Genomic DNA, 18734 nt, shown 5'->3' with positions numbered 1-18734 from the left:
GCAGGGCGGCGCGGCCGGGCGGCGGCGGGGAAGGCGGGGCACAGAGGCCGGGCGGGCCGGGGCGGCGCCGAGCCGGGCCGGAGCAGGGCGCAGGGTGCTGGGTGGCCGGGCCGGGGGCGCAGGGGGCAAGATGGCGAGCGTGGGGCTGCAGTTCCAGGCGAGCGCTGGGGACGCGGACCCCCAGAGCCGGCCCCTGCTGCTGCTGGGCCAGCTGCAACACCTGCACCGCGTGCCCTGGAGCCACGTCCGCGGGAAGCTGCAGCCCCGGGTCACCGAGGAGGTGAGCGGGCCGCGGCCGCCATGCGCCCGCCAAGCCGGGGCCTTGGGACACAGGCCCCGCCTCGCCCGTGCGCCTCGCCGGGTCCAGGGCTCAGGATCAGCGACAGGCCTGGCCTTCTATCCCGGAGGCCCAGGCTGCAGCGAGGCCCAGTCTGTGTCGCCGGCCTGCCTGGGCCGAGCCACCTGCATGAGCCACGCCACTGGGCCTGGCCTTCCAGAAAGCCGGGTGGCAGCTTTCCGCGTGGCCTCTGGCTTCGAGACCCACTTCCATGGAAACTGGCCTAGGCCCAGGAGCCTGGCTTCCAAGTGTCTGAAGCAGAGGGTCCCCAGACAGGCCTTGCCAGCCCGAGGCGCAGTCCCACGAGGGTGGAAGGGTGGCAGAGAGACACACACGGCCTGCCTGGTGGTGATTGGGGTTCCTTAGACAAACAGGCGTGGCCAACACACAACACACCGTTTGAAGCCAGGTCTGTCTCATGTCTCCTTTCTGATCTAGCTCTGGCAGGCAGCTCTGGCCACGCTCAACCCCAACCCCACGGACAGCTGTCCCCTCTACCTGAACTGCGCCACAGTGGCAGCCCTGCCTTCCAGGGTGAGCCGGCATAACAGCCCTTCCGCCGCCCACTTCATCACCAGGCTTGTGCGAACCTGCCTGCCTCCTGGAACCCACCGGTGCATCCTGGTGAGTGCTGCTGGGCCCTTCAGTGTATACTCAGGAAGCCGGTGGCCCACCTCAGGCAGAGCTTCCTGGCCCATGTGACCTCCCCGTTCTAACTCTTGAACCACCGAGTGATTTACACCAGATCAGTTTGCGTGACAAATCAAGAGGTGCCAGCCTAGATTTATCGAGGCCTGGGCTTATGTCTGTGCCCTGCTCGTCTGTCTGGGAAAGGGCGGTCAACATCTGGCGGCAGACATTTTTCTCACGCAGCCTCAGGGTTACTGCGCGCGGAGCGCAGACCTCTCTGGTTTTGTGCACTGTGGTGCTGGTGTTTTGGGCCAGGGCTCGTGGCATCTCTTTGTAGCCCCAGCCCCACCCCGCGTCTCTCTCACTGCAGATGGTCTGTGAACAGCCCGAGGTTTTTGCCTCTGCCTGTGCCCTGGCGCGGGCCTTCCCACTCTTCACACAGCGCTCAGGGGCGGCCCGGCACACGGAGAAGAGGACCGTCGTGGTGGAGTTCTTCTTGGTGGGACAGGACAATGGCCCGGTGGAGGTGTCCACCTTGCAAGTGGGTGACTAGAGGGCACACTGCCTCTTGGGAGCTCAGGTGGAGAGCTCTCCCGGCCCCCTTCCCTGATTTCCAGGCACCCCACCCCACCCCACCCCCGCCTTGCGTTTATGTCTTCAGGTCCCTGGTTTGTCCAAGTGCGCCATGTAGTGTGATATGATTCTGTGCTCTTGTACCCTTGTACTTGGTTTTGGCCCCTTCTTTGTTCTCTCTCTCTCTCTCTCTCTCTCTCTCTCTCTCTCTCTCTCTCTCTCTTTCTTTCTTTTTTTCTTTTGTTATCTCGAGACAGGGTTTCTCGGTGTAGTCCTGGCTGTCCTGGACTCACTTTGTAGACCAGGCTGGCCTCAAACTCACAGAGCTCCGCCTGCCTCTGCCTTCCAGGTGCTGGGATTAAAGGTGTGCCCCACCATGCCCGGCTACCCCTTCTCTGTTGCTGAGGGCCACAGTGTGGACATCCCTCCCTGAAGCACGCCTGGCCCTAACTAGCCTTCAGTCCCTTGCGTGCGTTCTCTTCCTAGCCACTCTGGCCTCGGTGTTAGCACTCTGCGAGGCTTCGGGTACCTGTAGCCTTCCCTAGGCGATGGACACGGAAGACCGCGTCTGTCCCCATCCCCAGGAGTCCCTTGTGAGCTTCGTGTTCACCTCCTACCACATCCCAGCCTGGACACCTGGGCACAGCCCTTGCTCCTTTCCACACGCTAGCAGCCCTGGCCGCTCCCATCCCATCTACACAGCCTTCTGCCCTCCTACAGCCGGCTCCCCGCATCCCTCAGCTAGCTAGGCGTGCTCACTGTCTCTGCACTCTGTGGTGCTGTGCTGCCTCCTCTGCCCTCCTCACCAGAGTAACCCCCACAACCCCCATCCCTAGAGCTCCAGGTCCTGCAGACTTTAACTAGTCCTTCCCTCCTTGTCTCCGCTGACACTGCGTCAGAGTCTGTCACGCTGCCTGATGGGTATAGCGGGCCTCACATAAACACGTACAGAGGAAGTGAGTGGGTATGCTGGCTCTCTTGTCATGTGGAAACTCAGGGTTATATTCTTTCTAGCTTCTCTCATCGCTTACTGGGAACTCTGGGCCTGTGGAGGGGCTGGGGGTTATACCTGCCTCCCTTGAGGCCGGTCCTCGGCCCAACACACAGCCCACGCAGGCCTCTGACTGCTGTCAAGTGGCAGGGGCCTCAGAGGCACAGCTCATATTTGAGCTGTCAGCTCCTAGGTCTTTACTCGGAGCCTTCGAAGTTTTAATTACCTGGGACAGGCAGCGGTGGCTCCTGTGATGATCAGACAGCGGGGGCGGTGGCCGGCTGGCAGAATCGACCTGTGCCTGCCCTCCTGACATATACAAGTCCGGGGGAGGCGATGATGAACTTCAAGCTGGTGCCCTGCGCCCCCGCAAGCCCCGTAATATCTGTGTCTTCTGGCCAGCACAGAGGCACTGATGTAGCCAGCTATCCCCGGCTTCTGAGGTTTCGGGTACATGGTGGGGTTAGATGGAGCTAGAAAGATGCTCCAGCCAGCTAGGAGGAAGGCCCTAGGGCAGAGAAAGGTGGACAGACAGGGGTCTAGAGCTGGGCTGGCTCTGCAGATACATGGGACCACCTTTCTCTGGCTACTCTCTGGATACACCTAGCATCTACAGACACCACTGGGCAGTGTCTGAAGTGTTGTCCTTGGCACGGGGCTAGGGGTCTAGTGGGGTCTGTGGTCTCAAGTTCCTGTCCACTCCGGGGTCCTCTGAGACTCATGTGTTCTCTGAGACGGGACTTGGTCCTGTCCCTTCCACAGCCAAGCCCTAGTAGGCCACTGATTGACAAGGAAGACAGGTGGTAGGCCTCTGTGCCTCCGGGGGTCTCATGGAAAGCACCTTGTCAACATTCCAGGGGGATGTGTAGGGGGATCCCCAAAGCTGCTTCTCCCACATGCCTGGTCCATGCCTGTGAACAGCCCAAAGCATTCCCCATGAGTATTATGTCTCTGATGTCTTTGGTCCCTGGGGAACCGGATGGGAAGAGGACACCCCCTTCCAGCCCTGTCCGTGGACCCCCTATGATGAACTTTTTCCTTCTGTCTTAGTGTTTAACCAGTGCCACAGAAGGGGTGCGGCTAGCTGCCCGCATCGTGGACTCGCCGTGCAGTGAGATGAATACAGACATCTTCCTTGAGGTTCGTGGCTGTACACTGCTAGAAGAGGGGCCAGGCTGAGCTGGGATGGTCTCTAGATCACCAGGACAGGACAAAGATGCCTTAAGCCTGTCAGTGCCTTCTGTGGAATGGAAAACCCAAGGCTACTTTGATCAAATCCTGGTAGTCACCTTGTCCTAGAAGGTCAGCATCCTTAGCTGAGGGCGTAGGTAGGATGGGCCCTCACTGAGGACATCTGTAAGACTGAGACCACCAGCTGCAGGAAGCTGAGTGTGCCAGGGCCAGCTCCCCTACCCTACCCCAGGGCTTAATCATGAGAGGCCGCAGCCACTGGCCTCCAAGGTAGTTCCTTTCCCACCGTTCGGCCGTGGACAGACTCATCTTGGGCGTGAAGCCCAGCCTCGCCTTGAGACACTCCTTCTTCACGTGTCTCATGTTGTTGTTTTTTTTCCCCATGAATCTATCCAGGAGATTAGCCGAGTTGGAAAAGAGCTGGGGATCACCCCCACCATCATCCGGGATGAACAGTTGAAGAACAAAGGATTTGGAGGTGTGTAGCACTGCCCCCCCCCCCCAGTTCTCCCCCTCCAGGACAGGCTGGGAACCTGAGTGGCAGGGGTAGCAGTGAGGGCATTTGGCATAGGGTCCCCAATTTCATCCTGCTAGGGACCTGAAGGGGATTGGAATCGGCCTGGGCTGTAGCCCAAGACGAGAGCGTGTGAGGCGGAGCATCCTGGGGCAGGCTGAGGCAGGCTGAGGCAGGCTGGGGCAGCCTTCCAGGTTCTCGTGCTGATCCTGGGAGCCTCTAGACCCATCAACGGGGCCTTGTGTTCCTCGACTACGCAGTTCACGGCCGGGCTCGGTGTCCCAGTTCGTAGTGTTCTGCACACAGAACACACTTCCTGTGGCTGACCTGGCTTACATGTCTCCTTCCCTGATCTCTCCGAACCTAGGCACTAGAGGGGAGGCCGGGCTGTCTTGAGGTGTGACAACTGTCACAGTTGTCAATAACTATGAAACAAGTCCCCGCCAAGGCCCCGGGCTCAAGAGCGGTGCTCTTGGTCATACCCCTCTGCTGGCTTGGGGTTTCTCCTGCCACAGCCATGTGAAGACTTGTTGAAGGCTGCTGCCTGGCCTTGGGGCTTGGGGGGAGCACTGCTAGTCAGACTTTGTCCCCCCAACTGTGGTTCTCTCCAAAAGGCAACTCACAGTGTGGCCAGTGTCTACCTCTGAGGGGCGGAGTTGGGAGGCGTGACCAAGCATTGCTCACCTCGTCTTCAGGAGGCCCTGTCCTTTGTACTGAGTCCTGTTACGCACGAGCCCCGAGGCAGGATGGGAATGGCTGTTGGCTGTGTCACTGGGGTCAGCTGTCTTAGCCTTGCTGGCCCACACACATTAGCCAGTTACACACTGAGGCAGAAGCTACTCATGCTGGTGGGGGGGAGGGGTCTCTCCGAGAAGGCGGCAGGGGGGGAGGATGAGTAGGGGTTTGTCCAACAGCCGTTCTCGCTTTCCTTATGGTTGCTAGTATTTGGGTAGGGCACCTGGAGGCATAGTGCTCAGGCAGGCCGCTCTTTCTTTGGGAAGACGGAGCATTTTAGCAAAGAGGGAGGGAGGGAGGTGGTCGTGCAAAGGCCATGGGAGCCGACTGGAGGAGGAAGGCTCAGAGCTCAGGCTAGGGGACCCCATGTGGGCCGGAGAGGCATCATCCAAGAATCATTTCACTCTATGGTCCTCTTATTTTCCTCCTGGGCATGATACAACATTTCTTCCCTCAGCAAGTTTCCTTGTCTAACAGCACGTTGCAGTCTTAGCCAGTAGAACAGACCTGCATTCCCCTGTCCCCCACGGACCCCTAGCAGGAGGAGGACGGGAGATCCGTCCAGGGTCACTTCTACAAGAGATGAATGGACCAGCTCATGCCGGCACCATAGTCTACAGCGCATCTGAAAGCCGCTACGGGTGGGACCTGCGGCTCACTCTCTTTCTTTTCCCATTACAGGGATCTACGGGGTTGGCAAAGCTGCCCTGCACCCTCCTGCTCTGGCCGTCCTCAGCCACACTCCTGATGAGGCCACACAGACCATTGCCTGGGTGGGCAAGGGCATCGTCTATGACACAGGTGGCCTCAGCATCAAAGGGAAGGTGAGATGTGGGTTTTGGGGTACAGTTCAGACTGGTGTGTTCGAGTACGTAGAGCATTTAGTATCAGGAGTGGGCGATTGTTTTATTTAAAATCCCTCCTCTTCTATCCAACACAATTATTTCCAGGACTACTCAGGAAATGGAACTAATAATACAAGCTTAAAAATAACCCCACTAGCAAACATTCTCTTTTATTGAATTCCACACATATTATCTTGCCAGTTGAACTTTTTGAAACGAAAAATATTCCCGACCAAATAAAGAGAGCAGCAGCATATTAGCACTTCAAATATCATTAATGTATTTTAATAGGAAAAAGACCCACAAAGCAAGTGTCTGTCTCAGGCTCTGTTAATTGCTAATGGACTAAAGCATTCAAGACATTTGCCTGGGTCTCTCATCTGGGGAATTTGACTTTATCCAACCCTCAGCACATGTCTGTGTTGGACACACAGGGGAACCACGGTTGTTCATCTGCTCTCCTCGGAACCTCAGAGCACTGTTCCTGTAACTCTGAGGGGTTCTATCACCCCAGGAACTTGATACTAGAAGCTTCTGGAAAAGAAAAAAAAAATCCCAGTTCTCATTTAGAACTTGTAATGCTGGCCATCCCCGAGATGGCTGAGGTCCATTCTAAGAGCATTTGCATATCTGTGCATCAGAATGTCTCTAACATCACCCTCAAAGGTTTACAGATAGCGGAGGAGCAGTGGGCGTTGGGCTTGGTCACGCTCTCCCTGTGCTTCCTTCCGTGCTGTCATTGAAACGTAGATGTCCCACTCTGCAGTCAGCCCAGCAGTCTTGCCCTTTGTAGCATTTGCAGTAAGTGCGTTGGTGGAGTCTGCCTGCCAGGGACAGTGGCCTTTTTACTCTGCCCACAAAGAAGAGGGTGCTTAAAGGTAGATCATAAAGCCATAAAGTCAGGTGAGTGCGGAAGACCATGTGGATATGGCTATAGCAACAGTCAGCACAGCGGTTGCTTAAACGTTGAGCAACCGCAGGTTTGGGGGAGGAATGTTTGGTTTGCATGGTCGCTGCTTTAGTGCTGTTGGAAAACGCCATGTAGGCCATGAGCCTGGCACTTCTCCCAGCACACCAGGCCCGAGGGCAGCCTTCTGGGGGGGGGGGGCGGGGAGGAGCCCCCGCTCACTCTTGGTGTGGCTGTGTTGATGGGTCAGAGCAAGTGTCATGGCTTCCCCAGACCAGATCTCTGTGATACAGCTGTACCCCCTGCCGCTGAGGAGGAGCACTGGACATAAGGCCCTCCTGCTCTGCCTCTGCTGTACATCACCACGGCCATGGCCTCCAGGTGACTGAGCGTGGGTCCAAGCCATCCTCCAAAATGAAACAACTTGTCCTCCTGTACCCTGTGATCAAACTGTCTCGTAAGCACGTGGTAGAAATGATGGCCATAGTGGGCAGGCTGGTGGCTCTTAGCCAACCCACGTGTCCCCTTCCTTTGGAAACATTTCACCCCGGTTCAGGGTGAGCCAGGCTTGCCTTCTGAGCCTTACTGAGCACCTGGCATGGGGCAGGACAGTGACGCTCCAGTATCTGACCCACCAGCACTTCCACAGCCCCACTCAAGGGCCAGACATGAAACTCAGCATAGCAAGCGGTGTGTCACACGTGACACCTCAAGAGAAAACCGTATGGGCCACTCATCGAGCGGGCTGAGTAGCACCAGCAAAGCTGCTGGTTTTGCATGACCCTTGTCAGTTCTGTTGCAAAGAGTTGCGTGGCAGGTCAGCAACAGTGGAGCAGCAGGTCCTGGGAGGCCTCAGACACTCCCGACAGACACTCCTCCTGATCGCTCTGTACTCTTCCCAGGTACCGATCCCAAGTGAGTGTGGGTGGTGATGCTGCCTGCTGCCTGCAGGGTCCTGTGCAGGAAAACACCACAAAAACTGGGATCTGTTTGAAAATAGTACACTAAGAGTAGTAAAAACTAATGAAGATAATATAATTTTCACAACGAGAAACAGTTCCAAGTGTGGGCATTGCACATTTATTAGTCTCTCCTTCATGAGAGCTTTACAGAAGAGATCCTGTGCCGCCTGCGCTGGGAGCCTGTGCTGCATCGTCTCCCTAGGGTGCATCCAGTCTGGCCACACACTCTTCAGAGAGGCAGCAGGAAGGAGGCATGTCCCATGACCGTGGCCACTCTTTAACTGTTCTACCCAAACTTCAGAAGTGGCATTTGAGTGATTGCTCTGACATGGGTCTGGGAGCAGTGCGTGAGCTGTCTTGAGTGTCAGATGTCCGTTTTATATGTGGTGGGTAGATCTCTTGGAGGCTGTCAGCACACAGAATTATGCATGAGCAGTACTTTTGGTGTGCTTCTTGATACCAGAAGCCTCACATTCCTCTATGTCACTGTCAGCTCATCAGAGAAGTCCTTGAGAGTAGGGAGGCTGTCAGATGGCTTACGCAAGTTACTCTAAGTTCTGCCTTGTGTGGAGTGCTATGTTAGTGTCGTGAGCCTTGCCCTCTTGTTACTGTGTCGATGCCTTATATGGAAACTAGCCCTTGCTGCTGCCTCAAGGCTGTGGCTGGCTGGGCTTGTCGCTCTCATGGCTGCCCTGTGCTCAGACTGACCTGGAAGAGGTAGCAGAGCTGTGCAAAGATGCAGTAGGGACGGTGACTCACACTCCACTGAGATCCTTATCTTTTTTTTTTTTTTTTTGAAAAATTATTTTATTTTGTGCGTATATGTTCTGCCTGCATGGATGTGCACCACACACATGCCCATGGATGGTTGTGAGACAGCATTCGGGTGCTGGGAACTGGGTCAGTCCGCTCGGCAAGTGCTCTCAGCCTCTAAGTCCAGCCCCAGGAGAGTTTTTAAACTTGAAAAATTTCAAAGTTAGCATTGCTGCTTCATGGAGAGGGTTCTTCAAGTGGGCTCACCATGGATTGTTTTTCCTGGAGTACGCTGTGACAGCCTCCACTGGACCAGAGCCCTGACACCTTCACTAACCATGGCTTCTGTGCATGTGTCACATGGCTAGGGCAGATGGCCCCTCAGCATTGAGAACCTTTCCTTTATAACAACAGAAGTGACACAGGGGACTCAGGAGACCTCACATAAGCACATGAGCTTGCCAGTTTGCGTGGGAGGTGACACCTGTGCAAGGACACACTGTGGTCCACAAACAGCTGCCATAGACATGTTCTGGGTGGGTCATTTCGAAATAGTTTGCTGCTAAGCCTGGAGCTCCGTTTCGTCATTTCATCAGGCCTGTGCTTTTTCTCCGATTAGGTCAGAAAGATGGCTTCTTTTCAGTCATCAAGATGGATTGTTTTTTACTTGATGTAACTATAAAAGCAGCCTGTCTAGGGCCAAAAATACTTTGAGCTAAAATTCAAGCCTGGTATGATATAACAGGGACCCCCAAAATCACTATACATTTCAAGCCCAAATTCTTACTTCTGAAGGCCTGTTGTTATTTAAAATGTTAACTTCTCGATTTGAGTTGAGGCCAGTACAGCATAAATGCGTAATGACAAATAGTTCCTCGGAGGTGACATTTCACTGGTGGCAGGGGGCTTCAGCTGAATATAGTAGGGCAGAGATGCCCCCTACTGATGGCTGGATGGCAATGGCATAAGGGATGACCAAGGCGAGCTCTCTACGGCGAGATAGGAACTGCAAGGCAGGGAGAAGGCAGGCACAGAGCTGGGCCTCCCCAGAAGAGCTGTAGGGATGGGCAAGTGAAGACCAGTGAAGGCGGCTTCAAGTGGTCCCTGTAGGAGTACACGGAAGACAGGCCAGAACCGGTGTGCAGGAGCTGCAAGGCCAGAAGCTGCAGAAAGGCTGTAACCTCCTCAGAGTGGAGACAGCAGGAGCCTGTGGTGAGCTAGAACACAGGCAAAACGGCTTAGTGGCAAGCACCCCACCCCCAGGCCCTCATATCGGAGGAAGAAGCCGGAGGTCTGATTGCCACTCAGTTGCGTGCCCAAGCCTCTTGAGGTGCTGGCTGGGTGACCTCACGTGAGCCCCAGTTAATATGGAGTTTGGGTGGCAAAGAGGGTAGAGGCTCTGAGTGTAGACTCTCAAGCTGGCATGGCATCCAGGGTTCTGTGGGAGAACAAGTGTGGTGAGTCTGGCCGCTGGGTAGCTTGTTGGTCTCCCTCTGTCATATCATCTCCTGCTTGGCGCATATAAAACTCTATATAAAACAATGGTATATCACCACCATTGCTGAACGGGACTTCCTCATGCTTGATCCAACACCCTCTTTGGCTAGTCACTTTCATGAGTCTCAGGGAACCCCATGAGAGGCAGGGCCCTGGTGTGCCATGCCTTGGACGCTGCTGCAAACCATCCTCCATGTCCATGTGGCTTAGACCGTCTCTTCTGGTTCTTTTGTGTCACTACAGACCACTATGCCGGGGATGAAGCGAGATTGTGGGGGCGCTGCGGCCATCCTGGGAGCCTTCAGAGCTGCCATCAAGCAGGTGAGGACGCCGAGATCTACCTTTTCTCCTTCGGGGTCTGCCTGACCCTCTCCTTCCTGGACTCTACTTCCCTGGCGGTGTCGGTAAGAAGTCCCGGCTTCAGGTGCTTGCTGAAGGAAGCAGCCATGCCGGACGTGTTTGGAGAAGATGCATTAGCATCTGAAACACGCTGGGGGGTGGGGGCAATGCTCAGTAGGTGGTGCTTCTGGACTTTGCACCAGCCAGAGCTGGGGCCTCACTGATGGGCATTTAGGGTACTGGTCCTATGGGTGGCCACAGCCAGTGACTTAAGGAAAGCCCCCAGCTGTGGAAATACACCACATGCACACACACAAGAGCCCCAGCACCCCTCTGGTTAACTCAGATGTCCATTTGGCACTGACATTGCCCTTCGTCCTCCTGAAAAGGAGTGTGCCTCAGTGAGAGCCAGAGAATGAAGAGCAGTGGCAGTGCCTCAGCCCACGAGAGTCACGCTGTCGGGGCCACGCTGAAGGGACACAGAGATGGAAAGACTGTCTTGCCGTGGTGGCCGAGGTTACTGCCTGCGGGAAAGACTGTGCAACTAAAGTCCCCATCTGCAGATCCCTCTGCAGTAACTTGGTAATGTCGGCCTCAGAATGAGGAGGAGGCCGAGGCAGGAGGGCTGCCTCCGAGCTGAGGTTGTCACATGCTGTGGAGTGACATCCGCTGCATGCTCTGGACTCTCTGGAGGGCTTTTCCCCTGCTCGTAGGGACTTCCCAAATCGTACCTTTGGACCTGAGCTTCACTTCCTGCTCCTCAGGGCCCCGGTCTGTCTGTCTGCCTCCTGCTGTCTGCAGGCCTGGGAGCACCTGGCTCTCTATCTTTTTTGACCCCTTCAGAGTTCCGGTCTGTAATGGGGCCTCTCTCCTGCTTCTCCCCTCAGGGTTTCAAAGATAATCTCCATGCTGTGTTCTGCTTGGCTGAGAATGCAGTGGGACCTAACGCCACCAGGCCCGATGACATACACCTTCTGTATTCCGGAAAGTAAGCCCGGCCCCCTCTCACCTCTTGCGTTGCTGTTTAGACCTGTGGCTTCTTCCCGGAGCCAGGCTACATCAGCCTGATCCCAAGCAAGGGTGGGATAGAATTCCACCCTGTCCTCAGCCTGTGATACTCCTGAAGGATGAGGTGTCTCACACTGCTAGGAGGGCATGTGTCATGGAGATAGAGGAGCTACAGGGCCTGGGCTCCCCAGGACCAAGGGGGGGGTCCCTCAGCACTCTGATGAGCTGCATCTCTGCCCGGGCTCTGTGTCTCACCCAGGACTGTGGAGATCAACAACACGGATGCGGAGGGCAGGCTGGTGCTGGCAGATGGGGTGTCCTATGCCTGCAAAGACCTGGGGGCTGACATCATTGTGGACATGGCCACACTGACAGGGGCACAGGTGAGCATCACACGTCACCCTCCTTGACTGCAGCCCCACAAGCCTGAACCCCTCTTGGTAGGCGAGAGCCAGCGGCACCCATGCCCTGCCCGACTACTTGGCCCTTCTCCCCCGCCTCTCCCTTGGCATATTCTTCTGTCTACCTGCTGCTCACTTTTGTCATCTGTGTTTCTCTGCTGTCTCCCCTGGTGCGCTTGCCTGCCTTGTGTCCGTCACCCAGGGCATTGCCACAGGGAAGTACCACGCAGCAGTGCTCACCAACAGCGCCGAGTGGGAGGCTGCCTGCGTGAAGGCTGGCCGGAAGTGTGGGGACCTGGTCCATCCCCTGGTGTACTGCCCTGAGCTGCACTTCAGCGAGTTCACCTCTGCCGTGGCTGACATGAAGAACTCAGTGGCGGTAGGTGTGGGGCCTGCCTGCACTAGTGGGCATGGCCTCGGGGAATATGTGAGCACAAAGACCAGTGTCCCACGCACCAGGGGCAGCACCGATGTCTGGTGTACCTTTGTCCAGGACACTCTCACTGAGCATGGGCAGAGTGAACACACCCCAAGCTAGGGCCTGACTCATTTGCCCCTTCAGGTCCTTTGTGTTGCTCCCTTGTCCTGGGGGAAGGGGACAGGAAGATGCCTTGTTCTAAGTCAGAGCACTCTTCAGCCATCCAGACCCTTCCCCTGCTGAGAACAGGGTGTCACCGAATGTCATCTTGTCCTCAGGACCGAGACAACAGCCCCAGCTCCTGTGCCGGCCTCTTCATCGCTTCACACATTGGATTTGACTGGCCTGGGGTCTGGGTCCACCTGGACATTGCAGCTCCAGTACATGCTGTGAGTGCCTCGGGGATGCCCCCCACCCCCCAGGCCAGGCAGCTGGACCACTCCTGCCCCTGAGGCCAGGCAACTGGCCTACTCCCGCCAGACACAACATCATTTCCTCCTCCTCCCTCCTGGCCTGTCCCTCCAGAGCTCCTCTGGCTCAGAGCTGCTGCTGAGCTCACCACAAAGGCTCTGTGTTGTGTGTCAGATTATCGGTGGCCCAGCCTCCAGCCAGCTGTGCACACCCTGACCTCTGGTCTCCTCATCCCTGAGAACAGAGGAGCTCCTGTGTGCTGTCTCCCAGCCAGCCTGGTCTGTTCGTAATAGGACCCCCAGACTTATCTCCACCCTGAGCTGTGGCTGTTATTTAGGCTGTGCCCACTGCCCAGTTTCCTGTCGGCCCTGAGCATGTCAGGACATCTTCAGGAAGGCTGAAGACACAGCCTTGTGTCCTAGGACCTCCATGTGGAGGAAGGGACGATCAGAGCCCTCAAGAGCAACTTTTGCACAGAGGTATTGCCCCTCTAGCCCATGGTTTCCCTCTGTCTACAGGGTGAGCGCGCCACAGGCTTTGGTGTGGCTCTCCTACTGGCACTTTTTGGCCGTGCCTCTGAGGACCCGCTGCTGAACCTGGTGTCCCCGCTGGACTGTGAGGTGGATGCCCAGGAGGGTGACGACATGGGGCGTGACTCCAAGAGACGGAGGCTCGTATGAAGGCTACTTCCTGCCTGGTGCCACAGGGTTCCTTACCTCACTTTGCACTGACTGGTTTTAAGCAATGGAACGATTAGACCTTAAGATGAGTCTGGCTTTTCCCTTTGCGTACCGAGCGGTGATGGGAGCGAGTCATCCTTTTCTTAGAAGACAGCTTCGGGGATTGGTAGGGTCTGAAAGATTGTCACAGATCCCCTAGGTCAGCTGCTGCAAACTCTGTCACTGTCCTCCACCCTGGTCCTTACAGCCACCTCAGGTCACCCCATGTGGTGAGCGAGTGCACCTCCTGATCCAGCCTGGGCTCCCTGGAGTGTCCAGCCAGCCCATGCCCGGGTAGATGTGACCTCTGTTAGGGACCCCATGCTGTGAAGCAGGAAGAGCAGGAAGGCCTCTCCAGTTCACTTGAAGTGGAATTAAATAAGGCCACGGCACACCCTCACCGCTGCTTAGTTTCCCCCCCACTCCTCTGTCTGACAACCTGCCCAGAGCCTGGCTGAGGCTGAGGTGCAGCACTGCGCCAGCCAGCCGCACTGCAGGTGGAGAGGCAAGTTTGCAGGGATGCTCTGAGTCTTCTGACAGTGCCAGCCTAAGCTCTCCAGGCCTGAAAAGAAGGTGTCCACTTCTGAGTCTGATACCATGCCATCGTTTATTAATCACCTACTGTGTACATGGCCCCAGGTGGGCCTGAAAAGTCAAAAGCCAACCCAGCCCAATATGAGAAGCTTTGCTTGACAGTTAATAACCATTGTGGGCAGTGGCCAAATGAGTGGGAAGCTGTGGGCTTTTGTGCAGGGGGAGGCATGGTCGTGCCAGAGGGCAGGAGCCTCCACGGATCATTAGCTCACTTAATTGCTTGCAGTAGGCAGCTCGTGCCAGCTTCCCCCAGAGACGCCCCAGGGGAGGTAGGGGTCGCTGAGGTGGTCTGGCCCCTCCTCTGGGGCAGCTGGCACAGCCACCCCCACCCGTGCCAGGGAGATGTGCCCATGTGGACACAGGAAACAGGTCACAGCAGCAGGGGAGCTGAGTCTCCGTTGTGTGGTTACAAAGGCAGCACAGGGCTCCAGCTGCGGGCTCAGGGCCTGGATGCCTAGTTTTGGGGCTTCCGGGGGTGAAGCCAAACGCTCTGCTTCCCCCAAGCAAAAGGGCTAAAAGGTACAACTGCTTCCCCAAGCTCCGCTGAAACCACAGCAGTGGGGGTCACGGAGTCGCAAGACAACTGTTAGGGCGGAGGGACACCCCTGGAGTCATAAGAAATGTGTCTTGCCCAATGTGGATGAGGAAGATGTGCAGAGCCGGCCCAACAGCACCAACCATGACAGCGATGGTTAGTTTTAACTGTCAACCCGACACAACCTAGAGTCACCTGGGGAAAGGCTCTCACTGAGGGACGTTCCACACCGAGTTGGCCTGTTGCGTGTTTGAGGGGTTATTGTCTTAATAAGTTCAATGCTGTGGGAAGACACAGCCTACTGTTGGTGGCACCATTCCCTAGGCAGGGTTCCTGGACTGTGAAAGCGCGATGTGATCAAGCTCCAAGGACCACTGACGAAGTATTGTAAGTGAGCTAGGCTGTGGTCCTCACCGCTGTCTCCACCGTGGAGCTCTGACTTTCTCCAGGAGGGAGTAGGACCTTCAGCTTCCATGCTGGGAGCTGCCCTGCATCTCCCGGACTTGGAGAGCATAGAAGAAGGGCCTCCTCTCTGCGTTAACCCCAGGAGCCCTAGACAGGGCCACCATCAGGAGCCTGTGTGTCTCCAGTGCTAAGGGAACATGGAAATCCATACGTTGGCCTTTTAGGGAGCCTCGTAGATGGCCTGAGGCTCGTTAGAATCACAGGGGTGGGGGTTAGAAGCCATGATTTTTATGGATAGAGGTGCCTCAGCCAAGTTCACCCTCTCTGGCCACTCCTGTGCCCCGAGTCACCCAGTGTCTGAATTGTCCTCATAACTATAGGTTTGAGCACTTCAGCGGACAAGACCACTGCCTTGCAGGAGAAAGCTAGCTGGTCTCCATGTGCAGCCTGAAGGAGTGGGCTGTACGAGATGAAAGTACCCCCATCCAGGCCCCAGAAACCCAAGAGGCCACTCCCCCGAGGTCAGTTGTCTCTGTGGCAGCAAAGGGGTCTTAACCAACTTTTCATTCACTGGGACAAAAATAACCTGAGGAAATCAATGGAAAAGGAAAAAAGCTGGATTCGCTCATAGTTTCAGAGGGTTCCATCCACCACATGGATTTGTAACAGATAGAGAGCAGTTGGTGGGAGCTGCTCACCTCATGGTAGCCCAGAAGCAAGGAAGAGATGTCCTTCAAGAGCTGCCTCTGCCCATCGGGCTTCGCCACACTCTCATTCAGCAGGAACTCCTCAGTGGCTTGATCTACCAGTAAGGTTAGCGCTGTCTAGTCCCATTTCTGCTACTAAACCACCCTGACGAAGAGCACTTAGGAGAGGAAGCATTTATTGTAGCTTAGCATTCCTGGCCACAAAGTCATGGCAGCATGAGCTTGAGACAGCTGGCCACATCACACCCACAGTCAAGAGCGGAGAGAAATGAGTGCACGCATGCTTGTGCTCCGCTCGGCGACTCTGCTTAAGGAATGATACTCCCACAGTAGCCCGTGTCTTCCCTTAGCATCCCCAGAGTGGAGATAATCCCTCACGGGGGGGGGGGGGGGGGACTGTTGATGATGCTAGGATGTGCCCAGTAGGCATCAGCCTCACGCGCCCCTCCCCTCACCACAGCACCACCTTTGCGCACGGATGCACCGAGTGTCAGCCCTCCCACACGGTAGCTCCAGAGGACAGATCCAGACTGGAAGGAGGAGACAGGAAGTCAGTGCCACATTCAGTGTCTGCATCTTAGGAGGTCCAGGGCTACTCAAAGTGACTGCAGCAGGAGGAGTGACCCCTTACAAGGCTTGATGGGTGCTTTAGGAAGTGGTGTTTGTTCACCTGACCCTGAGGAGAGCTGAGGTGGCTTCTTGAGGCTCATTGAGATGGAAGAGATAGGGGCTGGGGGAGAGAGCTCGCCCACGGCTTGTCATGCAGGTGTGAGGGCCTGAGTTTAGATGGATGGCACCCATGGAAATGCCAGCACAGTGGTATGTGCCCTTAATCCCAGCGCTCGGGAGGTAGAGACATGAAGATCCTTGAAGCTTGCTGCTCAGCAAATCAGTGGGAGACCCTGCCTAACTTATTAAGGTAAGACACAGTTGAGGAAGGACACCAGATGTCAACCTCTGGCTTCTGTATGTGAACACACACAAGCACACATACAGTTTTATCTGCCTCCCCTCCCACACAGGTGCACACATGTGAATTCATATACATATATACACCATACACACAAACACATACTTTTTTTTTTTGAAGGGACCTAGGTTGCTTGGTGGTGGTGCACACCTTTGATCCCAGTACTCAGGAGGCAGAGGCAGGCAGATCTCTGATTCGAGGCCAGCCTGGTCTATGGAGCAAATTCCAGGACAGCCAGGGCTACACAGAGAAACCCTGTCTCGAAAAACAGAGCAACTAACAAACAAGTAAGGGAAGACCGAATGGGAGTTATTTCTTCAGGGGATGTTGGCCGGGGGCCAGGGGCCAGTGGATAATGAGGGGACACTGAGCTCCCATTGCAGATTACTTCTAAGCATGATTGTTGGTGACATCAGACCCAAACCTTTTCATCCAGGCCTTTCCCAAGAAAACATCCTGTGTAGGCGCACCCCCCTCCTCACCAGGTTACCCCTCCCTGCCTCTCTGCTCAGAGCCCTACACCTAGAACATCTCTTCCCAAGCCCTTCCTGCTAGCATCCCCCCGCTACCCTCCTCCAGGAGTTCCCAGCTGTAGGGCTTCCGGGAAGGCTGTGCCCTGCCTCAAGGACATGCTGCTGTGCCCCCAAAAGCTCTCACTTGGGAGCTGGCTTGTGGTCCCAGCAGGCCCCTTGCTGCCCAGTAAGTGCCTGTTGAATTTTTCTGCTGTGTCTGGAGCTCCAGTTCAGACTGTGTTCCCTGGTGAATTAACATTCAGTATTTTTGTTTATTTGTTTGTTCTTTAACAAAAGGTTGTTTTGGTTCGAGATTCAGCAAAAATACACGCTGCATTCAGCTTCCTCTCCATTCAGGACTCACGAAATTAGTTGTTTTTCCAGTCTGCTCTGAGTCCTTGCCTCAGATGAGCCTCCAACAAGATAATGCATTTAAAAGCCCTTGGAAAAGTACCAGCCCCACGCACATGCGGGGTACTGTCGCCCTGTGAGCTCTCACAAGACAAGCTCTGCAGCTGGCTCCCTCTACACCCCGCCCCCACGCTGGGCCTAGACACAGGTCTAACTGGGAAGCTCCTACATACGGTTCAGATGAGGAGGGGCTGTCTCCAGCTTAATGCCCCAAAGTCCAGAACTGTCCATGCCCAGAGGCATGGGGCTTGTGGTCCAGCCACTGCCAGGGGGGTTGGAAGGGAGGGCAGGGGAAGAACCAACACGCCTTTGAGGTGACTTGTCCATATACATGTTTAATCCAAGGGCCATTTTGGCTTTCTTTGCGCTGCTGTGCTCCTGAGGGTTTTTGAGATCAATCCAGGGAGGACGCTGCAGTCAGGAAAACAAACCCAAACCCCCATCTTAAAAGGTTCAGAAGCCTGGTTTGTATTCCCAGCCACAGTCAGAACACTAGCTGCCTCCAGCCAGAAGTCTCTGTTCTTGTTGGCTGGGGCCCTGCCCCCCACTCTCGGGGGTGGGGGTGAACTTGATCGCACCCCCCCACACCTTTCCTTGTTTTTTATGAGCTGGAGGAATCTGAGAGTCACATCCACGCCAAGTCCAGTATGCCATTTAGTATACCAGTGGCATGCAGCTAGTGTCCTCATTCGCCAACATTTATTAACTACCACCTGCATGTAAGCATCCTGAACCACAGACCTCTCTCTTGGGATCATCTTCTCATCGTGGGCCTTAGAAATCAGCTGTCAAGAGGAGCCAGAACTTCTCTGCTGCAGGCTGGAGAAAGCTGTGTGTGATGTCCAGGGGGCCTGACTGGTAGAAATGAAAGTCCTAGGGCTTAACTTAGAGGCTGGCATTATTCCAAACATAGGGTACAACGAACTGTCACAAGAACAGCTAATATGTCACCGGCAGCTTTTGCTGCTTGCTAGGCAGCCAGGCCACTGGCTATACGCTATAACCTTGTGCTGTCCGGCACCTACAGACACCCAGGCTCCACAGATCGCTGGCGCCTCTATGCGGAGTGAGGGCATCTTACCTGGTACAGACCATGCACTACACGGTCTGTTTTCATCCAGTACCCCCTGTCATTTGTCCCACTCCACACAGGGTAGGGTTCCAAAATCTGAATGTGAGAGACGAGACCAGTACACCAGACTGTGTGTGGCCAGACATGGCACTTCTGAAGGCAAGTCACCAATGAGCAAGTACCCAGAATGCTCTCTGTTTGGCCCTGGGCTCTGAGGCTCAGTTTCTGCCATCTCTAAAACACATAAGCCCTACAAAAGCTTCACGGCATTGTGTGTGCTGCTGCGATGTCTAGGAC

At 55.5% G+C, this 18734-nt stretch overlaps 1 protein-coding gene across 1 annotated transcript; it reads left to right on the top strand.

Moving 5' to 3' along the window:
* NPEPL1 (aminopeptidase like 1) lies at positions 1–13276 on the top strand. Its single transcript, XM_084776198.1, has 12 exons — positions 1–280; positions 776–961; positions 1338–1508; positions 3582–3671; positions 4119–4200; positions 5653–5795; positions 10179–10256; positions 11162–11262; positions 11542–11665; positions 11886–12062; positions 12380–12490; positions 13031–13276. The coding sequence occupies exons 1-12, from the start codon at positions 131–133 to the stop codon at positions 13190–13192; spliced, it is 1575 nt and encodes a 524-aa protein (XP_084632324.1). The 5' UTR covers positions 1–130; the 3' UTR covers positions 13193–13276.
* Positions 13277–18734: the final 5458 nt, after the last annotated feature.

The sequence above is a fragment of the Acomys minous genome (assembly GCF_964271855.1).
Source record: "Acomys minous genome assembly, chromosome: 3".
Taxonomy (NCBI): domain Eukaryota; kingdom Metazoa; phylum Chordata; class Mammalia; order Rodentia; family Muridae; genus Acomys; species Acomys minous.
This window is presented reverse-complemented; position numbering and strand designations above follow the sequence as displayed.

What these genes read in the sequence shown, in the direction of transcription:
- NPEPL1 (XM_084776198.1), top strand. Translation starts at nt 131, where the DNA reads ATGGCGAGCGTGGGGCTGCAGTTCCAGGCGAGCGCTGGGGACGCGGAC. An exon ending in TGGAGGTGTCCACCTTGCAA is followed by an intron (nt 1,509 to 3,581) that starts GTGGGTGACTAG and finishes CTTCTGTCTTAG; the next exon opens with TGTTTAACCAGTGCCACAGA. An exon ending in TTGCAGCTCCAGTACATGCT is followed by an intron (nt 12,491 to 13,030) that starts GTGAGTGCCTCG and finishes CTCTGTCTACAG; the next exon opens with GGTGAGCGCGCCACAGGCTT.